The sequence below is a fragment of the Micromys minutus genome (assembly GCF_963924665.1).
Source record: "Micromys minutus genome assembly, chromosome: 21".
In the NCBI taxonomy this organism is placed as follows: domain Eukaryota; kingdom Metazoa; phylum Chordata; class Mammalia; order Rodentia; family Muridae; genus Micromys; species Micromys minutus.
The window spans coordinates 41094488-41109262 of NC_137956.1; the positions used below are offsets into that span (position 1 = coordinate 41094488).

General features: G+C 43.2%; 1 protein-coding gene across 6 annotated transcripts in view; it reads left to right on the forward strand.

The window, feature by feature from the left end:
• Positions 1-12290, forward strand: part of LRRFIP2 (LRR binding FLII interacting protein 2) — a 95582-nt gene extending 83292 nt beyond the window's left edge. For 4 of the 6 annotated variants that reach the window (XM_080934500.1, XM_080934502.1, XM_080934501.1 and 1 more), the window contains 7 exons: positions 2580-2681; positions 2916-3048; positions 4590-4639; positions 7888-8008; positions 10275-10354; positions 11328-11432; positions 12017-12290. In XM_080934500.1, coding sequence (XP_080790626.1) covers positions 2580-2681; positions 2916-3048; positions 4590-4639; positions 7888-8008; positions 10275-10354; positions 11328-11432; positions 12017-12127 — 702 coding nt within the window. In that variant the 3' untranslated portion in view covers positions 12128-12290. The remainder of the gene's footprint in view (positions 1-2579; positions 2682-2915; positions 3049-4589; positions 4640-7887; positions 8009-10274; positions 10355-11327; positions 11433-12016) is intronic. The other 2 variants (XM_080934503.1, XM_080934505.1) reach the window with 1 other exon arrangement.
• The last annotated feature ends 2485 nt before the right edge of the window (positions 12291-14775 follow it).

The following is a 14775-nucleotide window of genomic DNA, read 5'->3' on the forward strand; positions in this document are numbered from 1 at the left end:
CCCTGGGCAGTGATCAAAGGTGGACTTTCTCCATTTCTTCACCAACACCTGTTACTTTTCTATCTGGAGCTGTTACATCATCTGCTCTTGCTTTTTGCTCTTTCCAGTCCTAGGAATGGAGCCCAAGCACTCACTCCCGAGCTACTGTCTCTAGACTTGGATATTTATTTATGTATTTCTGAGATAGTCTGTGTAGGCCAGGCTGGATCCAACACATCCAGCTTCCTTTTTGTCTGCTTCAGCACCCAGAGCACCACTCTAGCTTCACGTTCAAGAATAAAATCTAATAAGTTAACCAAGAAACAGTTCCCAGGTTAAACCTGCCTCCTGTCCCGCTTTTCTTTGGTGATCTCAGTCCTCTCGGCGCTGGCCTCCTGCAGTTCTCACAGGTTCTCACCTAGACTAGAATAGTGCACACAAAAAGGCTTCTGAGCTCATGGCCAACCCAACCACAGTTAATTCTCATTTTCAATAACTGTAGTTATTTAACTGGTTGCATAGTATACAGCCTGTCCCACATCTCTGGCTTTTTGTTGCTAAAATTAGATGTTAGATCTTTGACAAAGAAGTATTTAGATCTCTGCAAAGTTGAACTCTGTACTCTGGTCTGTTGGTAGAGGCAATTGCTGCCTGCAGGCACAGGGTGGTGGTTGTGTGGTCAGACAGTACAGAGGATTACAGATGGAGAACAAATGCATTTGACCCAATTATAAGGTATTTCAGTAACTTTCAAGTTTTGTGGTGAAATGAACAAATATACAGGATATATTTTATTTTCCTATCTGTAATTATGGGAAGAGGAAATTTTAAAATCTAAAAGTAAAACAAAACCCAGTACTATAATTGTTGAAGGAGATACAAAAGCCATGTACTGGTATTTGCTGGAATTCTTGAGATTGGTCTGTTCCTGAGGTCTTTTGTATTCAGTGGGATTATTGACAAGCATACTGTGAAAGTGACCACCTCCTCAGCTACAGGTCATGATTACACCAACTGTCTGCTGTGCCTATAACACACATCTAACTGTGGGGAGTGTCTGCTGTGTGTCTGCTGTGCCTGTAACACACATCTAACCCACGCAGTTCAGACAGGAAGTGCTCCTGTGGTGTCCTAATGTTTCATTTGTTGTTAAGAGTGTTGACACCAGCAGTAAATGTTAGAGGTTTCAAATCTAGCATCTCAGGTCACTTTACAGGTAACTGCAGATAGAGCAAGTGTGTTCACTTCCACCGTTTATGGGAAGGAGTTAGAGTCTCTCGCTGTAATGTGAAAAGTAAGGAAGGGCTTGTCTAAGGGACATGAAAGAAGGAAATGCAGCCTGTGTAGGCTGTGCTATAAAACCACAGGTGAGGGCTTTAGAACCAGAGGGAACTGCATTCGTTTTCTCCCATTGGTGGCTACTGTAACTTTGGGCAGGAAGATGAGCAGTGATCACAGAGGGCGGAGGGCAGAGCGGCACCACCAGGCCCTGCCATCCACTGCTGCAGTCAGTGCTCACAGACCTGCACCATGCGGGCTTTGTATAAATTAACACATGCCTGTGATCCCACTGTGGGTAGATCCTGGAGGCACAGGACTCCATGGCAAATTCAAGGCCAGCCTAGGCAGTATGAGACCTTCTGTTCAGCAACAAGGACAACCAGGAAAACACCCCTAGCCACCAGTAACTAAGCAGTTGACCACTTTTGACCTGGTGATGAGGTAAAAACATTAAATGCAGGAAAAATATGCAGTAGAAGGCTTTTTAGAAACGGTGCTCCCCCAGGCCACTGTGCTCTCTGTTTCTCATCCTGCTGTTTGAGGTTCCAGAACTGCCCACCCGTCTGTCTTTCCCAAACTCTGTAACTCACCAAGTGCAAGCAGTATTCCAAGGCCAGCATGCCTCTGAAGTGGATGATGCTGACAAACTCTGTCTGTCATATGTGTGGGTATGACGGTGTCAGGTCCCCAAGGCTAGATCTGAGACCCCTGACCTCTCATCCAGCTGGGCTAGTGTTCTTTTTTTTTTTTTTCTTATTTTATCAGTATATCAAAAAAACAAATGAATCATACTTGTGTATAATTAAGTTAACATAAGCAGGTTGTAGAGACACCCTTGGAAGAGGAGCTGTCTTGGGTCAGGTAATATCTGAGTACCTTGCTCTAACACTTGGAGAGAAGCAGACAGCCAGTATTTAAAATAATTTATCCAGACTCACCACTTTTCTTCCCAAACTAATTTCATTTTTAAAATCAAGCATATTTTTAAATTAAACTACTCTTGTTTAACATGAAATGAAATGTGGTTTTTTTGTTGTTGCTGTTTACCAAATGAAAACATACTGAGGAAATCAGGCAGAAAATTTTTGTGTGTAAAGATGGTCTTCATGTGATGAGCATGTCTGGCCAGATTCATGCATGAGCACTCTTCTATTGAAACTGTTGCGCAGCTGCGCACACAGGCTGTTCCCCTGCTGCCTGGCTGCTGTTTCCATGCTTCTGGGCTCCTGCTTGTAGGCCTTCCTGCTTATTGGATTAGTCACCTTTCTCTTGCTCTTTTTCTATGCTGTTCTTGCCCTTGCTACCCTGCCTAAAACCAGGCCCTAGAGAAACAGAAAGAACACATTGCCTGTCTCAGGAATGAGCGAGATGTGCTCAGAGAGGAGCTGGCTGACCTGCAGCAGACAGTGAAGACAGCAGAGGTATGTCAGCCTGGGCCTTCTTCCCCTCCTCTTGCCTTATTTCTTTTCTGATCGTAAACAACAGCCTTGATAAGATGATAGGTTGAGCCGTTTCCTCCACAGAAGTATATCACATAACTAATTTCTCACTAGCTTTTACCCATGGCAAACAAACATTGTTGCAGAGATGCCGCAAGAGAGCTTAGTTTCTGTGTGGGTTATCGTTTGTGATACTAAGTTTTTTCTTCTCCACAGAAATATGGCTTAGTTATAATCCCAGACAGCACTCCCAATGGTGATGTCAATCATGAGCCTGTGGTTGGAGCCATTACTGCTGTGTCTCAGGAAGCTGCTCAGGTCTTGGAGTCAGCCGGAGAAGGGCCACTAGGTGAGACACTGCTTGCTATTTAGTCTTGGATTGATGTCGGGCTTCCAGGTGGGGTCAGGGTGGGTGCCAAGACGGAATCTGGACACATTGTCCTTAGACATTCTTGATCTGGGAAAACAGCAGCGGAGTCATCATGAGGAAAGCACTGCAGGTTTATACACATCTCCTTGTGCTTAAAGTAGGCTTTGTGCAGAGTCCAGTGTCCCATCCCGTGGGCAGCTCAGGGCTGGTAGGATGTCGCAGCATTTGCTTAGCCTCTTCCTGGCCCACATGGATTTAGATTTAGATTCTAAGCTTACCCTGGGACTCTGCAGCTCTTTGCCACCACTTTTCATAACGATGGAAGAGACCATACTGAAGTGTGACTTCCAGAGCAGGGCTGTAGTCCTGCTGAGAGTAACCCCAGAGAATGGGATGACAGTTTCTCTCTAGGAAGTCACAAAAGGGCCCAACTTAAATGTTGCCTTATAAAAAATCTCACACTAGGGGAAGAAAGACAGCACAGATAGATCTGTGTCATCAGTTTACATTTGATTCTTTCTCCTTTACTTTGTTCTCGCGTGTTTAAGGGAATGTGAGCACTGTAAGAACAACACAGGCTGAAATATTTTAAAGTTAGCAGGCAAATTATCTCTTGTAGAATTCTAGAAATACAATTAATTGTTGTGCACTTTGATAAAGGATGCTGGAAAGCTAGAGAAGAGATCCTGCAGGCATGTTCACTTTTGATATTTAACATGACATTGTCATTTATAAAGCCCACACTTAAAAACCACCCAAGCTAAAAAACCAAATGAAACCAAAAATCTTTTAAGTCAGTTTACTGTTTTGCTGTTTCCATCCATTCCTGCTGTTCATAGCCAGACACTGTACAGAACCGAAGGAGGCAGTGGCCGGCCCTCTTGGGTTCCTCCACCTTTGGAAACTGGAACTGACTCGGCGAACCTTATTTATTATGGGTTCGCTGGCCAGCTGTGAGCAGCTGCATTAGCTAAACTAGTCGTTTCCTCAACATAGGGGCTGTTCCTGCTCGGGAAGAAGCTGCCCTGGGCATCTGTCCCAGGCTAAAGCCCAGGTTCTGTATGCTTGATTTTCTTGTGTTCATCAGTAAGTTAGCCATGAGTTTAAACATCAGTTTAAGCCCACTCTGGGTTTTCTGATCCACCAGGCTTTGTGTTTCACCCTGAGGTCTAAAGTACCTCACTTGCCTGCTCCCACTTAGCCATTAGCCCACTGGTACCTTACTTCATAGTCATACCAAGAGTGGGAGCCTCTAAAGACAGCTGGGAAAAGCTTGCACATTTTTGCAGCAACAACAACAAAAACCTGGTTTCCTGTGGACCCCAGTTTGTTTCTAGGCAGAAAGTCGGTGCTCTGGGAACAGATATTTTATTTGATAATTGGCTGGGAGTATGAATAAAGTATTTTTATTGCAGTTAAAGCCTTTGTGTCTTCTCATGTTCAGAGTGTAAATAATGTAATTTATTAGATGTTGGCTATTTGTGAACACCTTTAGTTTACAGCCTCCCCACTTGTTCTAGATGTGAGGCTACGAAAACTGGCTGGAGAGAAGGACGAGCTCCTGTCCCAGGTAAGTTGTCTACTCATCTGAAACTGTTGGTTTACCTAAGGTGAGTTAGAGTGCTCATTGGAAATTAGAAATAGCTGGGTGTAGTAGTGGGACATGTCTTTAATCTCAGTACTCAGACGGTGGAGGCAGGTGGATTTCTGTGTGGTTAAGGGTAGCTTGGTCTACAGAGTAGGTTCCAGGACAGTCAGAACTATAGTGAAACCCTGTCTTGAAAAAAAAAAAAAAAAACTAGAAAAAAAAGTTAGAAATATATTTATAACTTTGTATTAAAGTGACATTTTGAGAAAGAAAAGTCAATTCATGTTTTATGTCTCAAAAAAAGAGTGCATCGGATGCATACAAAGCTTGCTGCCCAGCCCTTCCACCCTCCTTAGCTGTCCCTCAGTGTGTGTCACTGGCTGGATGCTGTGTGACTATTTTCTTGTGTTTCTCACAAAGTTACCTTGTGTTTTGGACAGTAGTTTAAGCCCACTCAGAGTTTTTCTGATATACACCAGGGGTTCCCATCTTGAGCCTCTGACTAAATCCATCCTGGACTTTAGAGATTTCTTCACTCCTGGTGTGCTCACCCTTCAGGCCTGAGGAGACTCTGTCTGTGCGATGGATGGGTGTTCTTTTCTTGGTCTTACCACCTTCCTCTTTGCTTCACTTTTTTGTTGGTATATATTCCAGTTGTTTCTTGAGGGGGGAAGAAAAAGTGCGCTGTTAAAAAAATTCCCATAACCTCAAAGGCATATAAAAGTGTCATTTTCCTTAAGCATTTTCAAAGGCCTATTTCTTCATTGTCCTGTTTTTGAGGATAGTTGTTCAGAATTGTGAAGGCCTATGAGGTGGCTCAGCAAGTAAAGTGCATGTTGTGCAAGCCAGATGACCTGAGTTCAGTCCCTACAACCCACATAAGAAAGTGAGAACTGACTCCACAAATGTTTACTGCATTGTGTGTGTGTGTGTGTATTTTGAGATTTGATCTCTCATAGGTCAAGTTTTTGCCTTTCCTTTCTGTCCTGTTCTTTCTCTCTAGTATCTTGAAATCTCAGTTGATGTGTTTAGAAATTTTCAAGCATCATAATAGCCCTTGTAGATTCCAGAAACTCCTAGTTCTGAGTTTGGAAAACTTGAGTGATTTTATTTACTCTTCCCCTGACTCCTGTTTGGTCAGTAAGGGAGTGGTGAGTGCTACTCTATGGTTTAATATATTATTCATGGTATGTGGGAAATTTAGATGAACACATTGTTGTGGGGTTATCTGAAAAATCTATGCCCTGGAAGGTCTTAGTAGAAAGAGGTCAAGCAATAGAATTTAGAAACTGTATTGTATCTGAAAAGTTTCTGTGAATACATTTATTATGTGTTTCTCTAGCTAAGGTCAGCTGTATGATATAGGCATGTAGTCAAGAAAGAGTTAGATCTAACCAAGCAAAGGATGTTGTGGATATATAAGACCATGGTGGTCATGTTGGACCTAGAAGTTAAGCTAGATGGCCAGTGTTGAGAGAACCTCTAAGTAGAGATCAGATATAGTTGAAAGAAGATTGATCGATGACTGGGAGTGAATATGGCTGAGGATGTTAGGGTTAGGATCTAGAGAAAAGGACATAGAACTAAATAATCTAGGGAGTGTGACCATCTATTGATGTCAGTTATATGTCCAAGGGGAAGCGAGATACATGGCAGGATCTTTGAAGGGTGGATATTCCGGATATGTACCTACATTATGGGACATGCCACTGCTCTGGGTATACATTGAAATGCCAGAGACTTAAAACAGCAGTAGTTTGGAAGTGCAAGTCAGGAGCTAACATGACAGGCACAGCACATCAGTAAAGATATGAGGTACTTGGATATTAGTTTGAACAGATGAGATTAAGAACAGAGACTCGAGGGAGTAAGTATAGGCTAGTTCAGCAACAGCAAGGAAAGCCTGAGAGCACTATTGCCATTTTCAGGCTGAGGTAGGAGGCTGTGATGACACAAGTAGCAGCACTTAGTGGGGCTACAGGAATGGCAGACTGGGTGACAGGTGTACTCTAAGAGGAGGCTGTGGCAGGAGCACCAGCTGGTAGCAGGCTGATGCTTCCAGAGGCACTGGAAAAGTTTATGGGGTGAGGTTAGGCATGGCCAGGGCCTTTGGGATGAATGCTCAAGAAGAGAGATGTCCCTTTTTAGGTGTGATAGAAATGATGGAATAATAACCAAATTCCTTCAAGGCAACTCCATGTATGTGCAAAGGGCACAGATAACTGGGAAGCACACATTCATTGAGTGAGATCAGCACTTGCCCTTCCCATTGGGCAGTGGCAAAGCTGGTTGCTCAGCCTCCTCTTGATCCCTCGCAGCAGAGCTGGGGCCACCGGAGAAAGCCAGCCACTTGTGCTTCCAATTACTTTTGTGTATTTAAAGTCTCTAAAGAACTTTAAAAGTCTTAACTGCCCATGGAAAAATTTACTTTAATGAGACTAAGAAAATACTACCCAGAAGATGTACTTTTATGCAAATACACACAGGTAATAAAGAAGTCTTTATTGGAACACCTAGTTTCTGAGGCTCATTTTTCTATTTATATTAGTTTATATCAAATGCCCAGGACCATGTGTCTCATAGGCACCATAGTGCTTGAGTGATACTTACACTTTGCTAATGTAAGATGGATTTCCATTGTTTAGGATATGGCCACTGGATTTTATTTATTTAAGAGACTTAGGGTTGGGAAGATGGTCTTATAGCACTTGGCATGAAAGTCTATGGCCTGTATTTGAATTCCAAGCAGTAGCCACCGTAGCATGTTTTGTAATCCCAGGGAGGTGGACAGAGAAGGTTCACTGGAACTTAGCCAGCCCAGCCAAATTGATTAGCTCCAGGTTTGGTGAGAGACCCTAATCTCAAAATAACATGCAGAACAATTAAGAAAGGTATCTGATTTGGACCTCTGGCCTCAATGTATGCAAGCACATATACATCCACGTGTACAAACTCTATAGACACTTATAGACACTGGTGACATGGGTCTAAAATCCCAGCTACTTGGGAGGCTGTGGAAAGAGAATCCCAAGTTCAGGGTCTTCCTGGGCTGCAAAGTGAATGCAAAGCTAGCCTGGACAACTTAGTGGGAGGCTATTTCAAAGTAAAACAGAGGGCTATGGCTATAGCCCCATGTTAGTGAGGCCCCTGGGCTTCACCCCAGTTATCACCAAAGAAAGAAAGACAGAGACAGACACATATCTCTCTGGTGACTTTTACTTCCATTCCAGATTAGGAAACTGAAGCTCCAGTTAGAGGAAGAACGGCAGAAGTGTTCCAGAAATGACGGCGTGTCCGGGGACCTGGCAGGACTGCAGAACGGCTCAGACTTGCAGTTCATCGAGATGCAGAGTAGGTACCAGGGGCAGGCTAGTTTGCACTGGTATGCAGCATCTATCCCTGAACAGAGTTTGGTATGTGCTGCTGGAGCCCAGGGGAGTGGTTCTGGTCATCTGGGAGCTAAATAAGGGTTATGCTCACCTATGTCCCAGGTATGGCATGGACCAGTCACTGCTTGCATATGATCTCTGAACTCCTGGGGACCTTCTTCCATTTAAGCTTTTGCTTTGGAATTCATCTTGGAAAGTTGAAGATTTAAGATCGGCTTAAATTAATGTTGGGTTGTTTATGAAATTTCCTAGTTTTTCACAAATATTCATCTTTACATGAAATTAAAAACAAAGCTACAAAATATAGTTTGTTTACCCAAGTTATGCTTCCTTTTTCTTTCTATTTTTAGCTCCATTTCATTGGTTTCAGGGTCTTTTTACATAGTCTTAGCTGGCCTGAAATCACTTTGTAGATCAGGTTGGACTAGAATTCAGAGATCTCCTGCCTTTACCTCTCAAGTGCTGAGATTAAAGGTGTGTGCGTCCACCATGCTTGGCCCATATTTTTATATGCAATCGATGTTTTACCTGATGTATGTTTGTGTGACGGTGCCAGATCCTTTGCATTGGAGTTAGAGGTAATTGTGAGCTGCCACCCTGGGTGCTGGGAACTGAACCAGTGTCCTCTGGAAGAGCATCTCTCCAGCCACTCTTCTTAAGTTCTTATGTATTCACACTAAATCCCACTGCAGCGTTGTCCTAGCATCCCTTTTTATTATAGTTATCCATTGGTAGTGATAGGTAACTTACAGTAGGGGCTTTTGGTTTTCTAATTTGTAGTGGCCTTTCTGATAAACTGACTTTAAAACTGTGGCTAACAATTGGACTTAGGCCAATGGAGGAGTTTGGGGTTTGAAGCTTATTTCTGTGGTTAGTATCACTTCCTCTTTCAGACCTCTGGTCCCTCATAGTCCTTAATGAGTAGTTTGTGCAGTGGGACAAGAATGTGACAGAATGTAGTCAGGCTAGTTACAAAGCTGAATGAGGAGCTGACCAGTGCAGTCGGTGTCGACAGGGCAGTCCCAGAGGCACAAGTAGTAGGTTTTGAAAGATTGCTAAAGCAGCAAATCCAAAAGGAACTGGCTAGAGTTAGGGATTGCTTCCTAGAACCAAGTAGCTATTATTGGTGGGCTTTGCAGGTGAAAGTTACATGACCTGAGGCACTGCCTGGAAGCCAGGACTAGCTGCTGAAAAGGAAATAGTAGCTCTTGGCCTGTAGAGTGAGCAGGGTTTCAAACACACATGAAATGAATAGACTTGTACACAGGAAGGAATCTGTGTTTGAGAGTGATAAAGAAGCTGCACATTTTGATAATGAGTTCTTAGAGATATGAATGTAAAAAATGGGACTATCACTTCCTTTGTATCACTCCACTTCCCAGAGGTAGCCTTGGAGATAGCTGCTTTATCTGTTGAGATAGTCTTCGTGCAGCCCAGGCTTTCCTCAGACTCCTGGTCCTCTTGTTTTGGCCTCCCACTTTTCGGGGATTTGAGATTACAGGTAAGTGCTATCTCCTGTGGTTCCTGTTGCTTTAAGGTAATAGCAACTGTCCATCAGCAAAACTGCTTGCACTGAGCACATGGCAGGCCTACTGTTGCTCACGTGGAAACAGGGCAGTTCTTGGGATGTTTGAATTATTTCTTTTGGTATGTTAGCTATGATTTAGGTTCCATAAACTTTGCAATAATATAATCATGGAGATGAGTGTGTTTTACTGAGGCTGGTGAAGATTGAGTCAGAGTGTGTAGGAGAGCAGAAACACTACCTGGGAGCTGCATGGTACAGGGCTGGGTTCAAAGAAGCAGGGAGCCCAGAGGCTACAGGGGGCATTGCTACTCTGTGGGCTTTTTTTCTCAAAGGTCTGTTTACAAGAGCAGTGGTTCTCAACCTTACTAATGCTATAACCCTTTAATACAGTTCCTTGTGTTGTGGTGACCCCTAACCATAACATTTCATTGCTATTTCATAACTGTAACTTTGTTCCTATAAATATCTGATATGCAGGATATCTGTGACCCTGAAAGGGGCCAGACGCATCGGTTGAGAACTGCTGGACTGGAGGGAAAGAAGGACTTGGCTTCTGACTCTTGGTCTTTGGAACACTGTAGAGCAAAATAGGAGCATCTTGCAGTGCATAGCATTCAGAACCGGAACTGCATGCCTTCTGTATGCTACTTCACAGCTTCCTCTCTGGAGATGTGTCATTCTTTGTTATCTTCTGTTTTAGGAGATGCCAATAGACAAATTAGTGAATACAAATTCAAGCTTTCAAAAGCAGAACAAGACATAGCTACCTTGGAACAAAGTGTAAGTAGTTCTGTAATGCACCAAATGGTTTAAATGCCACTAAATGCAATCAAATCCCTCTCAGCATCTTGCATCAAAGTGGCTAGATCTTTGAGTTTCTGTGGGTGGCCTTGGCAGCTAGATCTTTTCAAAAGTTCTGTGTTCTAGTTGAAAAACCCAGAGAATACCTGGTGGGGTAATCCAGCTTTGTGTTTGCTCTGAAGGCAAAGGACTGAGCCGGCAAGATGGTATAGCACAGACACTTGCTGCTAAATCTAAAGGACTGAGTTTGATCCCCAAGATACACATGGCAGGAGACAACTGGTTCCCACATGTTCTCTTCTTAATCTGTCCTAGTTAGGGTTTCTATTGCTATGTTGAAACACCATGACCAAATGCAACTTGGGAGTGAAGGTGAGTTCACACACAAGTTCATCATCAAAAGCAGTGAAGGCAGGAACTCTAGCAAGGCAGGAACCTAGAGGCAGGAGCTGATGCAGATGCCATAGAGGGGTTCTTGACTTTCCCCTATGGCTTGCTCAGTCTGTTTTCTTATAGACCCTAGGACCACCAACCTAGGGATGGCACCACCCAATTTTCTGGGCCCTCCCTCATCAATCATTAATTACAAAAACACACTACAAACTTGCCCACAGTCTAGTCTTATGGAAGCATTTTCTCAATTTAAATTCCCTCCTCTTCGAGTTGACAGAAAATAAGTATAGACCTCTTGTGTGTTCACTGTAAATATATATATATATATATATATATATATATTGGTTAAAGAAAACACAGCACTTTGCAACTGTCATTGTTTTTTGTAGGTATTTTTATAGAGGATTTAAAAATAGTCCCTGTTAAGAATTTCATGAGCCTAAAGACTTAACATGGGAAATCGGGCCTATAATAAATGACTCTGCAGCCGTCCTAACCGGGATTCTTGGCTGCTGAGCAGTGGTGGCAAACGCTATAGGCCTATGTGCTGTGTTTACAGATCAGCCGGCTTGAGGGGCAGGTGCTGAGATACAAAACTGCTGCTGAGAACGCCGAGAAAATTGAAGATGAGCTGAAAGCAGAAAGGAGGAAGCTACAGCGAGAGGTACTGTGTTAACATACTACTTGGAGAACACATCCCTAAAAAGACAAATTCTGTGTACAAATTTCACACTGTTTAAGAAATCTGATTTTTGTCAAGTCTGGTGGTGCATCCCTTGAATTCCAGCAATCGGATGCAGGAGAACAGGCCTATCTCTGTTAGTTTGAGGCCACTTGGTCTACATAGTGAGTTCCAGGCCAGCATCCATGGCTACATAGTGGCATCCTTGTCTCAGATAATCAAATCCAAGAAGACCTGGTAAACACACTGTGGGGCTACTTGCCCTTCATACAGGCTTTGGACCTGCACAGAGGCTGCCACTGACTTTTTTTGTAAAGTAGCAAATAAAAAAATTTTTTTTGGGTTTTTCTTCAGATGATATCAGATTTTTCAGCTTTTATACACCGTTTGGTTTAAACAATTTTTAACACCATTGCTTAGGCTTCTAGCTGTCCGGAGGAAGGTGTCAGCTGTTTAGGGACTCCATACATTGGCTATCACTATTAGCAGCACTCCTGTTTCCCAGAAGTGGAAAGGTGCTAGGCTTTCTTCTGACCACATGAAGTGACTGTGCTCTTTGTTTCCAGCTACGGACAGCACAGGACAAGATCGAGGAGATGGAGATGACCAACAGCCACCTGGCAAAGCGGCTAGAGAAAATGAAAGCCAACAGGACAGCCCTTCTAGCCCAGCAGTAGGAGGCGGCCCTTCCACCTGGGTGCTGCTTTGAGGGCCTTGCCGGGAGATACTGACTCTTTTGTACATTGACACAAACCCCTTCAAGTACTGTTTTGAGTCTTGTCATTAAACAGCCACCTTTGTATTTTATAATTTATGAGAATGAAGCAGGTTTAATCGTTACGGATTTTGTTTGTAGTTCACTTCTGCAGTGAGAACTAGTCTGTGCTGTTTTTATTTTCAACATTCTAGAATCACGTTTTCTCACCATCTTCTTCCAGCTGCCTCACTGGCTAGGCACTTGGGCGGCCTTGCTGTGGGTTCTGGAGGACGGCCACTCTGAGCTGAGACACTTGCTGGAGACCTCAAAAACACAAGTGCCTTCTCTACAATGTGACATAGGCTTCAGAGACCAAGTGGCCAAGATTCCCACTCTTAATATACCAGAGCATCTACATCTCAGTGAGGATGTGTTCAGCAGTGGGAAGTTTGTGTTTCACTCAAATTTATGTTTGGAAGAAAAAGGTTTTTTTTTTTTTTTTGGTAAGATATTTAAATTTATATAAAAATGTTAGAAAACAATATGGGGAGTGTACATTAAACTTTATTGCATGGGGTAGAGCAAGTCCAAGCCTGTACTCCAAGGAGTAGGGTCCTCAGTCTCCACACCCACTGTGCTGTTCTGTGTCTTTTCATCTGCTGCTTATTTGTGAAGTGAAACCTCAGACAAGCTCAAGGGAGGAGGAAAGGACAGTGCAGGCAGGTGGGGATCTGCCTGAACCTACCTGTTAAAACACACCTTTCTGTCATCCATGATTGGCTGCGGGCAGCTGTTAAAGAAGCCTTTAGGACTAGTCCTGGCCACCACGTACAGTCTTGTCTTGCTCTTTTTTTCTCAAGATGAGGTAATCTGGAGTACAGACCTTTCTTCTAGTTTTTTAAGAGAAAGGATCTATATAACCCAGTCTGGCCTCCACCCTCACTGGGCCTCTTAAGTGCTGGGATCCCAAGCAGGCACCTTCGTGCCTGGTTCTAGAATATAAAATGCTTACGAATGCTCATCTTTAAGAGCCCAGCTCACGATACCCCTGCCCCTACTGTAACCATTTTATAGGGTTTGTGATTCTCTTTTGTCAGAATCAAGGTGGTTTCATGGGAATGATTACTGTAGCTCAAAGTGTTTACAAAGAAACTATATTAAGGATAAAAATCTAATGAATCAAAGCCTCTTAATCAATCTAGCCTTGGAACTAGAGAATAAAATTAACTCAAAAGTGAATGATAGTTGTCCCTTCTTTAGAGTCACTAGCCCTTCGGTTTTTAGGATATAGAAACTACATCTTGAGCTGAGATCCTGTGCATCTTCTAATAGGAGCAGTTAACAATTATCTGGGTAGGGCAGGGATGCAGATCTGTCTTATCTCTCAGCTACAATCAGGTTATCCAGCTCTTCATACCCAGAAGGCACCTCTTCCTTTCCACTGACGTCACTCAGCCTGTATTCCTCCTGGGCTCCTGAACCTTCCCTCTGAGAAACCCTGCTTGGCCCTAGTCCTTGTTTTAGTCTTTTCAATGAAATGTTTTCTTTAGACCCTTCTTCATTGCATCCTGTGGTATGTGTTCTACTCTAAAGTCCTGGGCATTTATCTTTGGGCTGAGTGTTGTATTTCTGCTGAGGAAGACTGATATTAAGGTAGCTTGTTTGGGCACTGAATAATGAATATTTTTATTACTGGTTTTAGAGAAAAAGCCCTGGCTAACTCCCAGTGGACTAGATTTGGCCACCCAGCCCAGCAAGTCACCACAGTTGAATAGTGAAGGCAAAGTTGATTTCATATGGCCATGTTGGGAGGAAAAGACAAAAGGTTCCAGAATTCTAAATTAATTTCCCAAGTGTTACTGGTTCAAAAGAAGGAAAAAGGAGACAGCTGAGGTGTGTGTTGCTGTTGAAGCAAATCATCTTGGACAAGCCAGTGGCCTGACAGGTAATTAAGTTCAGGTCCTATGAAAGGCTCTGGAGAAGTGAGTGCCGGCGTCTCTTGATGGTTTCTTTGACATAATTATTTCCCTCTCCAAGGGTAGCCTCATCATTGTTGGTAGTTTCTCATTTTCAGGGATAGTCTGTCCTGTGAGTGTTACCTGGGAGTAGCTTTGGTTCTCATCATAAAGATATTTCTCACCAGTCCTGCTGTCATTCCTCAGTTCCAAAGTAACTCCAAAACAGAATGACTCTAGAGGGAAAAAGAGCCAGCCAGAGGGCAAAGAGCTGCTGAGACCACTGACTCTTTTTGCTTCCCCAAGAGCTTCCAAACAAGAACATCTAGAAACACCCACTAAGTGGGTTTATTACACCCACTAAGTGGGCTAACTTAACTCTTACCAATTAAAAGACTGGGCAAAATTGGCTTAAGTTTTGTACCTATTAGCTAATTAGTTTTGATGGCTAATAGTAACAGAGTCTCACTCCAGTCAACATCAACATTCATATACCAAGTTTGTAACTAACTCTTCTCGTTGTTGACCAAGCACCTTACAAGTAACTCAGGGATGGATAGGTTTATTTTGACTCAGTTTAAGAGTAAAGTCCATTCTGAATGATAGAGAGGGTGTGGCAGAGCTTATGGGCATGGTTTGGCAGATGATTTTCGAGCAGAAAGCCCTTTCCTCA